This window comes from Corapipo altera, unplaced genomic scaffold, assembly GCF_003945725.1.
Source record: "Corapipo altera isolate COAL_440 unplaced genomic scaffold, ASM394572v1 59, whole genome shotgun sequence".
Classification (NCBI taxonomy): domain Eukaryota; kingdom Metazoa; phylum Chordata; class Aves; order Passeriformes; family Pipridae; genus Corapipo; species Corapipo altera.
In genome coordinates, this window is record NW_020884917.1 from 1,998,790 (window position 1) to 2,014,551 (window position 15,762).

Here is a 15,762-nt window from a genome sequence, read left to right on the forward strand (position 1 = left end):
AACAAAATTCCAAAGACATATTCAAATACTCAAGGCAATACCTTAGAAAAACACATCACATATTTAGACAATCTGAGCTACTCTGATAGAATTCTTATTTATCACTTTAATTTTATCTCTAGCACCAGGCAATAATTGATGTCTTGTTTCCATTTTTCCCCTCAGGACCCAACATGACATTTGTTTTAATACTGTATTTTCCTTAACTGCCCCATTCAAGCTTTTACAATAGTCAAAGCCTTCTGCTAAAAAAACCATGAAGATAAAAAGAAGCAACTTCAAAGTACTACATGAATTCCAAGGTTGCATCTTCCAGAGAAGAACAAACTAGCAACTCAGAGTTAAGGTTCCAATAAATATTTCCTGAAACCCTGAGTAATACAACCAGCAATCCCATTTTAACCTGTCTAAGCTAAAAGTATTTTAGATTCAGCTTTAATCTGAGATCCAAAACCAGTTTTTATTTAGGGGGGTAAAAAAGGATCATCATAGAAAAACTTACAATAGGAGCAGCCATAGACTTCAATTCTTAACCCAATTTGGCCCTCTTCGTTCCAGTCCAAAGGAACTATCCTTACATAGCGAGCAATAACGGGATGTTGTAAATCGTGCCGGACCACACTGTCAGAGTTTGTATTTCCAGGAAATGCCTAAGGGAAAGAAGAAAAAAAGAGAGGAAATTTTTGTATTAAATCTATCTCACATGCTGTAAAGATTTTTTTCTGAAGGAAAACATTAGGTAGCGAAGTCTTCTGAATGTCTAGGATACATTGAAGTTTGTTTTAAATGTTTCTTGGATAGTGAAAAAATGAACAGTTGATTTACCAAGTTGCATAAGAGTACTAAAACAGTAGCATTGAGACTTCTTCATCCACCACAGATATGTTGAAATCATGGAACCCCTGCTGCTAGATAAGTGGCCAATCCACTTTCCATCACTAATCTTTTATTCAGTTATTAACATGTTAATAAAAGTGTCCAGCCAGACTGGTTGGTCTGGGGAAGAAGCTACCTACCCTCCATCAGTAAGATTATACACAGCAGTCATCCTTCTGTAAATATGAATATTGAAATAACTTGCTTACTACTGCAACTTCTCAAATTTCTAAGAACTTAAAAATCCTCATTTACTTTTGATGCACTACTTGCTGAAAAGTAAGTGACCAGGTTCTTTCCTAATCATAGCTGTCTCCCACAGCACTGCCCATTTTTGGTTAATAAAACTGTGAAGGTCAGGAAAGGACACAAGAGCATTCAAGGGAGTTTGAAAATCAATTAATTAATATTTAGGTCTCTATTTGTAGTTCTGTACCTATTGGTAAAATATTTCATAGCATGAAGCTGCCTATTAGTTAATTCAATAGAATATATATTTTTTTTTGTCTTGTACATGTTAATCTCAATGTTTTCAGGGGAAATTTCACAGCTCCTCATAGCTAATTTTATATAGAAATAAATTTCTTTTAACAATGAATGGAGTAGTCATAAAGAACATCGGAAAGGTGATACATTAATAGAGAGAGACCATGAAAATCAGAAATTTTTTGCATCCTCATTAAAAAGATATTTTTGCTGTAGAGAAAAATATTCAGCAGTATTATCTACACAGTTAGCATCTGAATAAATATATATAAAACCTATATATAATAAATACCTATAGTGGAACAAAAAAACCCAAAGAATAAGGAGTACAATTGCAAACTATAGTCATCAAAATATTGAAAGAGGGAAAATTTAAGTTGGTCCTTTGCATACAGGTATAGCAATAGCTAATTACATGTCCAGATACTACTTATTCCAAAAAATATATCTTAGAAGAATAATTATTTTGTACCATGCACAGTAGATCTAGGTAGATGTAAAGAAGATGCACAGGATCCCTTCCTTGGTGGACTCAAAAAATTATAACATACACTAACAATTGCATTCACCTTAATTTTTCTGTGCTGCAGTTATTAATGTACTAAATGATGTTGATGGAACTCCTCAAATGAGTTTGTAAGAGATGTTAATTAGTGTCTGTGAAACAAATATATACGAGTAGTATAAGGAAATAAACAGTTCTGTCTTCTGAGAAGGCAATAACCAAAAAAGGAAAGCACACACTGAACAAAGACAAAAAATCCTATTGAGAAGCTGCCTGTTTTTTTAGTCTTGTTCTAGGAATCACAGAAGTTCATGGAGGGAATAAAAACTTTGATTCCTTTAAAAATATGTATTTTAGTGAGCATGCAAAGTAGTGCTGCATATTTCAAGAGCAAATTGCTTTTGGGCATGTCTTAATTTTGTGTTGCTTGGCATAATCCTATCAAAACTCTACTGATGTAGAGGTTTACTGGTCGTTTTGGTTTAGACCTTGTTTAATTGTGGGGGTTTTTTTTCTAATTAGAAGTATTAGAGTCAAAGGAAGCTGAATATAGGAGGACAAGATATTTTCTATATAATTTGATAGATTATTGATGAAAAATTATTCTCAAAATAAAAAATATATTCTGTAGCTCACCAAACTTGTGCCCTGACTTGTGTTTTCCCAGTCCTTTGTCAGAAAGACTTAAAGCTGAAACGAGCATGCATTTGTTATTTTGAGGGTTCCTATTGGAATATGATCTAGTGACCTCTGATGAATGCATAAACATAGCCAACACAGAATAAGATAGCCTCCCATTAGTTTCCCCAATTAGTAAAATGTATTCCGTTTAGTCTCCAGCAGAACAATATCTTTTAAACGCAGCCTTCACTTAAATAAATGGGGTACAGTAATATGTGCTTTGTGGATAATGCAAATATCAGGCCCAAATCCATCACTGTGAGGCAGAAAAATCAATTTACAGAAGCTTGGGAATTATGCACTACTGTTGCAGAATCTCCTTTTCTGGCCAATAGTCTTAAAAGTATAATTTAGACCCACATCTCTAACAGGAGATTTTCTTTTTAACAGGGCTAAAAAAAATAAATTGAAATAGCAAAATTATTTTTTCAGAAAAAAGGTAGAAATACCTATATAAATTAAACAAGTTTTTCAGATTATTAATCTCATTTTCTTGCTTAAGTATTATTGCCAAAGGTCTTCTTTTCACAGTTTTTTCTTTAACCAAAACTGGGAAAATGAACAAAATGGCTCACTTTTCCGTAAAACAGAGAGGACTGTCTCATAAGTCCAACTCCAAAATCCTCTGTTCTATAAATCATTTCTCTTCTTGTACTGGATGCTGACCCTGTAAGCTGCTTTATGTTTCAGCTCACATTGCAATGAAAAGATTGGGAATGTGATGAGCAACAACCACTTTTCTCAAAGGCAGTTCTCCACAGGACAGCAATGTAATAAGGACGAAGACAGGTGAGAAAATAAGTCCCCAGATCTTTTCTCAACAGTGCTTTTGAACATACATTGAATGGAGTTCGCAAGAGTATTCACTAAGATTTTCGTGACTGTAATCCTTAAGAGCAAAATTTGTTTAGCTCCAACTAATTTTCAAAAATTAACAGGGCAGATTTATAGGACAGATAATTTATTTTAACGGGCCAACTAATCAAGTTTTTAAATAAATAAATAAACAAACTAATAAATGTTTGGCTCAGTAGTCTTTAACATCAGCAGCAGCAAAAAGAGCTGTATGATCTTTGAAATTCACTTTGGCTTTATCAATACTCTTCAGCCACACCACCATACATAGAGACACAGTAGAGACATTCAATAAAATTTTCTTTTTGTAAATAAAGAACCTGAGAAAAGTGAAGGTAAGGATTTGGGAAATTTAGAAGAAAAGTTAGGGAAAGTTAAGATTCAGACTCAATTTTTTTCCTGTATTTCCAGAAAAATGATATTCTAATCAATAATTATAAATGTTAAAGCTAAATGATAAATTCATAGTAGTATTGTAGTGAAGTTAAATGCAGCTTAACAGTAGTAGTTAAGTAAAACTGATCAAAATGGTTTTAGTTTCCCGTAAAAGAACACTTTGCAACAGTTTTACTCTACTCAGCTGTATGGATACAGCAAATGCATTTTAAGATCTCAGTTTGGGAAAATGCTTTGAGCACATTTTACAACAAAGGATTAAAAAGAAATTCATCATTAAAAAATTTATCTCTGAAGGAAGAAGGTGCAAAAAATGAATGAAATGTTATTAACTGAACAAAAACGGAAGTTTTCATACTTTAACCAAAGAGCAAAATAATGAAAGAATATTTGTCAGATCATCAACTAAATAAACAAAAAGATATTTGCAATCCTTCAGCAATTTGTGAAGCAGAGAAAAAAACCTGCATTTCACCCAAGAATATCATCACATATATACCAGAGAACCTAAGTTACTTAAAAGGAAAATTGATTCTTCACCTGACTTAATTCAGGTGAAGAATTCTCCATCCGAATTAATGACCTATTCAGAGACAAGTATTAAAATTACTTCAATGTAGGCTCCTTCTAGGGTGATGTAAAAATTGGGCAATATATGGAATAGCAGAATGACATTTCTTTTCCTGTAAAAAGAGGAATAACTACCAACTTTTTAAATTTTCTTTAATTACTAGGAATTTTTGTCACTACTTTAAATATATACTAACTATTTTATTCTTGATAGTTCTATTTTCCCATTGGCATTTTAAGCAAAGAATAATTTATGGCTCTGAATTTCTGAAAAAAAAAATCTATGCTTCTAGCTTTATTTTGACAATGCAATAGTGAAAACTCTACAGAGTCTATGTTCCATGGTACTATAGCTCTATAAACAGAAGAAGCAGTATTTGCATGTAAATTAATAGAAGCATCATATTACAAAGTATGGAAACATCCACAGGCAGGCAGAATATGCCTATGGCAAACTTAACTAGGTTTTTCTTAAGGACTCCAAGGTGAGTTAAGCATGAAGCTGACTAAACCCTAAAGACTTATTTTATAGAAAACCCCCCAAATTCCGAAACAAATACTTTTCCAAAAACTAAAAAGACCACAAATTGAGAAATTGACAGCTTAGTTATGGCTGTCAGCCCTCTGCCTGCACAGCAAAGAAAATCTAGAAACTTTCTTCACTTGAGTCCTCAAGACTCTGCACTATCAACGAGAGGAGCAGGACAGGCTGGGTACTGGAAGCTCTTGGCCAGCAGTGCAGTGGAATGATGTTTGGTATAGCAGAGCAGTTCAAATCCAGGGCCCTGGAAAAATTCACATCACTTACTGGTTCTGCACAAGCTGACTGAAATCCACAGCAGATTTCAGAAAAGACAAGATGTTTCAAAAATGTGCTCCTATTTTACCACATGGGCATTAAAAAAAAAAATCCAAAAAAAGAACTTCGTAAGCACCTTCTGGCTGGTGAAACATTGCTCTATATCTATGAAAATCCAGCCCTAATGTATCATGTAAACTCAAACAGTTGGAATAAAAACACTGGATAAAGGAAAGTGTTATGAGATCAACTTAAAGGAGAAGGGAGGAAAAAAAAGAGATAAACCCAACATGTAGTAGGAAAACCGGTTGCAGAAGGAAAGAATAATAGCAAATAAAGAGAAAAAATTAACACATCAGAACGGAACAGATTTGGGTTGGCTCCATTTTAGGTGCTTTTTTCATGTTTCTGTACTTTCATGTGCTAGCTCTGTGTGGAATAAGAATAGGTGATAGGAAGCAGTAATCTTTGCTTGTAGAAACATTTCTTCATTCTCTTCATTGAACAGCACAATCAGTAACACTACAGCTTGCATACTCTACTCTTTCCCTAAAACCAAACATGTTGAAAGCAAAACAGTATTTCTACAACATTCTTCATAATCATCTCACACAGAAATGCACCTGAATAGAAAAACAGTATCTGAAAGTACTTCAAAAAACTATAGTAGGTATTTCCCTTATCCTCAAATGATAAAATCCTCAAATGATGCACCTTCATCAGGTGCTGAATCTCATCTTTGAGAATCATGATTATAAAATGGCCAGAATTCCTAAGAGCTCAGGATTAACAAGTGGATCAACTAAACAATATAATGCTGATGTTGGTGTGCTCATACGAACTAACAGCAAGTTCCCAATTTCAGTATTTATACATATACTTCCCTCAGCGACACATCTCTGTTTTATATATATAAAATTAACACTATATGTGTAGTACCAACAATTTCTGGAAAACTACTCACATACTTAGAGTAAGGAACATCTACTAACAGGCTTTTACTATAAAATAATACATCTTTCAAAATTTATTTTTTCTATGTTCAAAATGTTTCCTAGCATTTTTTAAGCAGATCCATCATTTTGTTCACGTGACACCCTTATATTCTCTATTGATTCCTAAGGAGTTTACTGTCAGGTTCAAATTCTGGTTTTGTATGCTGAAAACATATTTTAACCCTGTATGCATCATAATTTAATGTATAATGTAATGCAATTATCGCTACACGCAAAGAATAATGCCAAAAGTTGTATTTGTTGTCTTTTACCCTTTCACATCTCCAAGCAAAACTAAATGATTCAGTAACATAACATTATTGATCTTTGTAAGAAAATATGCTAAGATTTTATAGCCCACTAACTATTGCTGTATTTAAAAAAAAAACTCAATTTCACCTACAGGAACATTTATTTTTTATTATTTTAACAGGAACCTCAAGAAATCTGTACATTTCAAGAAATATTTTTTCTACTTCTGTTCACAGATAGCTCATAGATTTCAGTTTTGTACAATGATTCCTAGAAAAAGTTTTTAAAATTTGAAAACAGAATTGGAGGAATCATAGAGCAAGATAGGATACCCTTGGCACAATTTCAGATACCTGAAAGAAAAATTAAAAATATGAGCTTCGTTATCAAATCTGTCACTGAGTTTTAACATGTTGATTTGTTTTTTGCGGTTTTTTTTTTTGGAAGGAAACAAATAAGACTCATATATAGAAACAAACAAAGCCTAAAAATAAAAAAAAAAAAAAAAAATCCCCACACCATCACAGCTACTGCTTCCAGGACATGACTCAGTGTACTGGATGCAAGCAAAACTTTCTTTTCTCTTCCGACACTACTGTAGGATATTATCTTTGTGTAATCTACTTTAAGTAATGAAGCCTTAAGCCAAAATTCATAATGAAGAACTACCTCTCCATCCTGCTTGTAAACCCAAACCCAAGAATTAATTCCTTTTATTAGACTTCTACATATTAATTGTTCATATGTTATTTATGCGTAGAAATATTGCCAATTTATCTGTGGATTTTCCTAGGGAAACTGACTGCTTTCCAGGACAGGGTAGCAATCCCTTGTTAACTTTATATCACTGGAATATTTGCAGGAGGAAATCTGAGAGTGCACATGTGTATAGACTGGAGATTTTTTTTGTTTGTTTTCCCCAGAAATCCACGTAATAATCCCATTCCCATAACCTTTAATCATGAACAAGAGGACACATACATATGGATACTGTAAATTTTACTTTATGGGACATCACAGATGGCATCACAGAAAAGTTATCAACAGCGTCACACTTCTCTACATGCTGAAATTGAACATAACATTCCAGAGATGTGCCAAATATTGCATCAGCAAATATATTCTTCTCTTTTGGTGCAGGTACCAAACATAATACGAAAAAATTCTACTACAGCTAATAGATTATTTTAAGGTCTGCATAATGAATAAGAAATTTCAACCTCTGTGCTGAACCATGCAGGTTTTGTTTAGCATGACATAAAATAGTGAAAATCTAAAATTTTTTAAAACCTAAGCTATACACCAAAAATATTAAAATATCATTAGGGTTGTAAAGTCAACACTGCTAGTAGAAATAATGTTTCCTGCAGAGTCTTAATGAATTCCTGAATATCATTATGATATTCATTTATTTCCTTAATTACCTGCTATTTATTCTCCAGAGATTCATTCAATACCTAGGGAGAAAGTTGTGATTATTCATCCTCATACACTAAACGACTGAGGTTGCAGTACCTTGAGGTTCCAAGGTGTTGGTTTTTTCTTCATTTTTAACCATATCTAATTTTAAGAAGAAAAACAGATGACTTTGATTTGGCAAATCTGCTGATGAAAGTCTATCCTAGTCTTTGGCAATCTGTTCCCAAGATTTAGGATCCAGTATTAACACTTTGATCTTAATTGAGAAAATACAACCTTCCAGACACTGAATAAACTTACACCTTTGTTGTCAAGATAAACTGATTGCATTATTAGTAAAAATTTTTTAACACATTGGAGAGTAATAATTATCTTACTCGTAGTCTTAAATAAACTAGATAGATTTTAACTCTTAGACATCACAGGACCCATTCCATGGGCAACTTGGGTTTTCATAATGAGGAAGACTGACACCTTTTAGATAGTTCCTTTATTTGCATGGGAAACTGAAATATGTGTAGTATTTAAGCCTGTGGCAAAAGGGGTAACATATAGGGTGAAGGTAACTTATAGGGTGTGCTTTATAGCATATGTGTTGGATTTTCTCTGTGACAGTTCCCATGTGATGCTAGACAAGTAAGTCGCAAAAAAGTTTTGAGGGGCACTTAGTATAGTTTCTGGGGACACAGAATGATTAGGTAGTTTTGACTTAATCTTTCACTGTCTCACTTCCACACATAAAATATGGAGTAAAAATTAATTTATTTTATGGGGTTGAAAAATAAAATAATACTTACTAAGCACTTAGTCAAATATTAACATGGGTGCCTAAATTAGAGATCTGAGCCTTTTGTGGTCAGCCAAGCAAAGTGGAAGATAGAAACTAAATTAAAAGCTTGCCACTCTTCAGTGGCTGCACAGTAAAATATAAATTTTCATGGATACAATGTAAATGTATTCTACAAATTAGAGAATATGATTGACAATTTAGTTTCAAAAGTTGTCCAGCGACTGATTCATGTTAAAAGAAAAAGAATACAAAAATCAGTGTGAAATGTTTACACAGACAGAATAAAACCTGCTTTTCTCAATGGGAGTTGTGAGATTTTATTAATTAATATAGAACAAAAATTATTTCTGCTACATCTTCTGTAGAATGAAAGGGAGACAGGAAGAATGTGTTTCCAAAATAACTAAGCACAATTGCAATCGTTACTGAAATAATAACAGCAACAGCTCTGATCACTGGCTGCAGGGCTACAGAGCTCAACAGTAACAGGAGTTCTCACCTGGAGAAGAAAGGCAAACACAGAGGAACCCAGAGTGGTCTTGGGTTTCTTTTTCTCTCTAATACTGATGTACTTAGAAATTTTTTCACACTTCGATGCTTTTGAAATAGCTTTTTAGTAATTTTCAGAACAGTATCTACTCCTTAGGCACCGCTTGACTCAAAGTTTCTTGTGTTTCTTCTACAGAGCTCCACTACTCTACAGGGTTACTTTGCAACCCAAACAGTTGAGGCCTTTCCTAGAGAGTGGACTTATGAGAGGCAAATATAAAATCAGAAATGTCATTCCACACTCTCTGCACTTAGTGCATTGGATTATAAGACTCAAACTCCCTGTAGGAAAAAGTACAAATGCAAAACCTATTTTAAATACACTTGAGAGTCACCTATAATCAGTAAGGGCATACCAACTAAATAAATAAAGCTTTTGAGCTCCTACTGGTTACATATTAATCTAAACAACCATCTTGGCCCATGATAGAAAATACTGATTTGTGTCTTCAATTTATAATTATTAATCAAAATTACTACACTTTTCATATTCTTTTGAGTCGTGACTAAATCAAGATAGTCAATTTTCAAGTTAAACTTTTCTTAGTTATAAGTAGTTTTCATTCCTATGTGAAATCACAGAAAAGTCCAGAGACTGCCTTTTATATCATTGCAATTCTACCTTGACTATTAGCATGCACAAAATAACTGTGAACCAAAACATGTGTCATATCTGAAATGGTTACTTACAAGAATACAACTGTAAATCAAGTTGTGGGAAATAATGTCTGGTATTGTATGCTACTTGCTTCAAGTATAAAATTAATATTGCATATTGAGATAAAATAAAAAAACTTTGAAGACAAAAATTAAATAGTCAGGTGTTTTTCTAGTATACTTTCTGTATCCTTTTAATGCTGGGATTATAGTTAATTGCAAGTGTTCTCCACAATTCAGATAAGCTTCCCAATAATGGGAAGAAAATAAAGGTAATTAAAAAAAAAAGCTGTCTTTAAACCTGTCTCAACTCTCCTTAAGTTATATTAAAACATTACATAATTAATTTAAAATTATAGAAACAAGAAGTAGGCATTAAAAATAATTTTGAATCTGTTTGCTTGTTTTTGCATGTTTCCAAGTTTTGATATTTATAAAAGACAGAAAATACGTGTATAATATTAAGTCAAAATTTACCAAACAATGATTAGAGAAAAAAAAAAAAGCAAAAAGAAAGAAAATTAGTACTATTGCCACCTAACACTAACACGTCTCAGTTTCTGGTTGTAGGTGCAGTACTTTCTGAACGTGTCAAGAGGAAAAAAAATAAAGTAACTTATCAAAAATACTTCACATACACTAAAACCAAGAACTCCAAAGACTGATGCAGTTACCAAAGTTAACTATGATACAGGAACTCATTAACTATTTCTCTTTCCTTTTCTCCTGTTCATCCTAGGCAGACTCCACACCCTGAAAATCACTACCTTAAGTCAAGATCTTCTTGATAAAGGTTCACAGGTTTAGAAACTTTTGGTCTGTAACCCAGGATATGAACAAAAAAAAAATCTAATTAAAATATAAATATGGGACTATTCAATGAAAAACATGTGGGTCCTTTCTAAAACTCAGTATAAGGTTAAGAGGGTTCAAAATGCAGAGAATCATAGGCAAAATTTCATGCAAGCAAACACTAAATTCCTATTTCAGGAAGAATACCTGGAGTAGGACTCTTCAGAATAATCCTTTCAAACTGTTCAGAGGAATATTACTAAGAAATCCCCAAAGGCAGAGTTACAGTATGTGAGAGTCTTCAAACATGCCTGCTTGCCCTTTGACTTGCATTCTATAGCTGCTCATCTTTCTAGAGAAATAAGGACAGTTTTAACCACTTAGCCTTTTAAAATGATACCAAGAAGACATAAGAATACTTTACAAAGGAATGTGTAAAGGAATATCTGGGGGGGGGTTACTTTTTTTTTTTCTGCTAAGATGTAAATGACAGAAAGAATGCAGAATACTTGTGTTTCTGTTGAAGTCCATTCTCAGACTTCATGCTAAAAGTGCCCAGCATCCATATCAGAAATTTAGACTGAGTAACCTTTCGTTGGAAACCTCTGTGAATTCAGTATACTGTTAGATGCCTTAATTAAAACAGACAATAATAGAATAAGAAATACTGAAGGTCCTATTTTTACTTTAAAGTACATAATCTGATTTCATCCCATTACTTCTTTTGCAACTGTATGCTTTAGAAGTTGTATTTTTTCCCTTTGACAGAGATAATATGCATCTGTAATCTCCCTATGATATTGTTTTGTTCAGGTTCACATCAACTACTACTCTGAAAGTGATTGTATAGTCATCTTTTAGGTGAAATGCTCTCAAACAGCTGTTAGCATCTGAAATAGGAGGACTTCCATAAATCAAAAACCTTGCTTAATTATCAACAAAGGTGAATCTAGTTTGACAACAATAATTGGAAGAGGGAAGGATTTTAAAATTTTGATCACCTGTTTACTTCTTTTCTTTATAATTCATTACATGAGTAATACAGTGATGTAACAGCCCAATTTTCTCCAAATAGAAACTCCCTAAATTTGTTCAGTCTTAGGGAATTGAACATTTAGAGTCAATTGATCACTAGTTGCATGCAAGTTTTTCCTCACACAGCAAGGGCAATTTTATCTGACTCAGATATTTCTGGTTTATTTATCTTTGGCAGCCAGGATACATGCTTCCCTGGCCAAGGAGGCAGCAATATTTTGAGTTTGGCATGACTTTATTGCAGTGTCTTGAGTCTCTCACTGATCAGGGCTGAGAGTCTCTATAGCCACTGAATGAAAAGGAGAGTTGGATGTCAATAGAGCAATATCTATGCCATTAACAGAATCATATGTTTTACTACTCATGTGGAATGAGAAGGTGGAAATTCTGATGTACAAAGATCTTTATCACTGAAGTCTAGTATTTGTCCTACATGATTTAATTTTCCTGTGACAAGGACTTGCTGCAGCACGGAAAAGGTGGTTGCAGTTCTGTTCCTATGCAAAGGTCCTAATTTACCTGGAAAAGGCTGGCAGATACACAGTGAATCTTTTCACATATTCTTTTTTTTCCAAAGCTACATCACACAAACACTGCTGTTTTCCAGTAGTGGCAGGTATTCTTAGCATCACTGGCTTTTGTAGTGAAGACACTATTATCTCTGCTATATTCCTTTCCCTAAAACTGATATGAGAGAAACAAAAAAACCTCTTTGTGGTTATCTTTATGAAGGAGGAGCAGAAAGACAAAGGAAAGAGTATTTCCCTACATTTCCCTTTCCCTGACTTCTAGACTAATTAGGATATCGCTTGAGAGTATTTTGAAAACATGCTTGCAAGTTCTCAAAACAAATTCGGAGTTCTTCAGGTGGAAGAGGTTATCATAATGTTTCTCTACAGGATCACAGGAAGCTTCTGCAGGAAATGTCTTTACAGCCATTTGATAAAACTCTGTAAATACTTGTAATACCACAAGCACGGCAGTCAGGAACGACTGCTGGCACTTGTGTTTTGTTGCTTACTTACTATGTGAACCAAGACTAACATCCCAAAGTCTCTGAAACTCATTCTGTCTGTGAAACAGAGATAATGCTCTCAGAAGTGTTTGTTGAGAATTAATTAGCTATTATTTATGCACTGATCCTTTAAAAACAAAATGAATCCATGCACCGTTTTTACATCCCTGCTCTCTTAAGAAAAAAAAATAAAAATTCAAATGACAGAAATTCATTGATTTTTGTGGCTAGAAGGGAGCATTATGATAATAATCTAGTCTGGAGTTCAGTAGCCACAGTGTCAAGCCCCACACAATAGTTTAGGTAATGAGTTCTCAGTCTGGGCTATAGTGCAGCATTCATAAAGTTATCCAGTCTTGATTTCAAAACTTAAAGTGATGGAAAATCAAATTTAGCACACCCCTACAGAAGCTCTTCCAGTGCTACTTATATTCAGTGCTAAAAATACGCATTATTTCTACTTGATTTGTTCATCCAGTCACAGGATCTCATTACATATTTTGCTCTGTATTCAAGAATGGTTTACTATCATGGATTTCTTCTCCTTTGTAAGAATGTGGCAAACTAGGACGGGAAAACACTGACTAAGCTTCTATAACTTTAAAATAATAGATAATTAAGCAAAATTAACTTGTCTGGAAGAGCTTGCAAAATGATAATATGATCTGGCTTGCAAAACCTTTACAGGCTTTTTTTTAAAGACACTAGCCTCCCTTCTCCCTCCCTCTTCCCACAGTGGATGTGTAAAATCAGACTAAAATAACAGCATGGGTTTCCATTCACTTTTTTGTGGAATTGATTCACAGTTGTTTCACTGTCTTAAACACCAGCGTTCAAACCCCTTCTAAAACAGGATCACCGAAAGATTTCCAGTTACCATCTAGTTGGGATTGCTATATTGTACTGTACCAGAAAACTTGCAGACAATCTCCAGTGTGCTTCATACAAAGTCATCTCTGACTGATGTCAATGATATAAGCAATATGGTAATAATAGCTCATACTTCCATCTGAAAATTGTCAATCCTCTTTTTGTTCAGATAACTTCTGTGTGATCCAGACTGTTTTCTTGGTATAACTGATAAAAATATTAAATATCTTTCATATTAATATATGAGACCATGGTTAACATCTAGTTTTTAGGAAGAATGTCACGAAAATTCAACTAATCATTGATTAAAAATGTTTGGTGTTTTAAAGAGACTGTTTCACACTCATATCTATACAAAATATGAGTGTCTAGCCTTGTCTAAGCGTACTCATGGAAAAAATAAAGTGTATACTTTAGACAGAATGGAGAGCAAAGCAAGGTGGAAAGTAAGCAGCACTGATAGATCCCTGCTTTCAGCAGTTTTTCATAAATTCCCTTGGAAAGCCAACTGAATTTCATTGAAGGGAGTGAATCAATGGTCCTTCATAAAAAGAAAATCAATTAGAAAGTCATTACCTGAAAATTAGCACTCAAAAAACAAAATTCCATTTTAAAGCCAATTAGACTACATGCCAGTCCTAAGTTGAATTGCATTTGAATTGATGTATGCAAAATGATTTACATCCTCCATCCCTAAGAAACGTAGAGAGTGAAAAATTAGAGAACATGTTTAGAGACACTAGTGAATTTATATTTTGCAAGCTATCTATCTCAAGCAGCAGATGACTATGCTGGGCTTTTAAACAGCTTTATATTGTATATCTAAAGTACTGATGTTCTTTTTGGAATTATAACACTTGAGGAAGCCTTACTTTTGCTCTCTGTCATAGCAACACATAGGAAAACAACTCATAATGTAGAAGGCAGAGAGGGGGCTAAAGGCACATACATAGCCCAATAGCTTCTTTCTCACAATAGCTTGGCACAGTCCTGGCATAATATGTGTTTTGAGCCACACTGAAAAGGCAAACAGTGTTAAGTGTTTAGAAGGAGAAGTAGAGAGCTTTTCACAGAAGAGCTAAAATATCTCCCTGTGCTGCAACTGAACAATCAAGCTCATCCTGTCTACAGTAACGGGGCTAATCCATTATGCCTGGGTCTGCCAGTACAGAAAGAGTGGTATATCCTTCCCTCACAGGTCTGGGTCTGAAGCCCTTGAAGATGGGATGTTACAGCTTACACTCATGTAGAATTAGGTTAAATGGCTAAAACATAAATACCATCCTGAAATGAGATATTCCTCTGAGTTGGGGTAAAGGTGTTCAACTTCAAGAGTTCATTGGTGAGGTGACAGCAGCAGTGATTGAGGTAAATCAGGGTGTGGCTGTTGGATTGTGCTGTACAGAGCAGTTCAGGAGCTCAGGGACACCTGATCAGCAGCCCTAAGCCCTGTCAGGACCTGATAGTCAATCAGGCGAGGAGAGGGCATTGTCAGAAGCATCCGAGGGAGATTTAAGCAGCTCCAGGGTCTGCAAACGACCAGGAGGATGGCTAAAAGTGTGGGCAAACAGGACATGGCATGTCAGAAGGGCATGGTGCAGCAGTTTGCGTGGCAGTCCACGCAGGCACGTAGGATGCAGAACTCAGAGAGTGAGTTCAAACCAGAAGAGAACCAGCTACGGTTTCAACTCAGTCAAAAGACTTGCTTTGCCAAGCCTGCTTTAATGGGGGCTGTGGGGTCCATCTGGTGAAGAAGGGGAAAAGTATCTTTGGTTAGGGACTTGCCAGACTAGCGAAGGGGGCTTTAAACTAGATTTTTTGGGGGAGGGAGGCCCCTAGCCATCACAATCCTGCCAGTCGAGTGCCAATATCTGCAATGGATGCCTGGAACAGTGCAAAGGCATTCCACTCCAGATACTCCAGCCAGTGAGTTGGCTTTATCTGGGGTCCAGCTCAGATACCTCTACATGAACATACATAGTACAGGCAACAAATAAGAGGAACTAGAGATGTGTGCACACCTGCATGGATATGCTATCACTGGCATCACAGAGTCATGGTGGGATGGCTCCTATGACTGGAACATTGGAATGGAAGGTCTTACGCTTTTTAGGAAAGACAGACTAGGGAGACAAGGAGAGGGTGTAGACTTCTATGTCAATAACCAGCTGGAGAGTATGGAACTCTGCCTGGGGGAGGATGAGGAGCCAGCTGAGAGCT

General features: G+C 34.8%; 1 protein-coding gene across 3 annotated transcripts in view; it reads right to left on the reverse strand.

Moving 5' to 3' along the window:
* CNTNAP2 (contactin associated protein like 2) overlaps positions 1-15,762 on the reverse strand; it is a 1,017,942-nt gene that overhangs the window by 572,852 nt on the left and 429,328 nt on the right. The window contains exons 3-4 of one of the 3 annotated variants that reach the window (XM_027655886.1): positions 11,804-11,813; positions 503-650 (exon numbers count right to left, since the gene is read on the reverse strand). Coding sequence is in view for 1 of the 3 variants with exons in the window: in XM_027655885.1 (XP_027511686.1) it covers positions 503-650 (148 nt within the window). In the remaining 2 variants the exon portion in view is untranslated. Of the gene's footprint in view, positions 1-502; positions 651-10,829; positions 10,868-11,803; positions 11,814-15,762 lie in introns of those variants that run through there. The other 2 variants (XM_027655887.1, XM_027655885.1) reach the window with 2 other exon arrangements.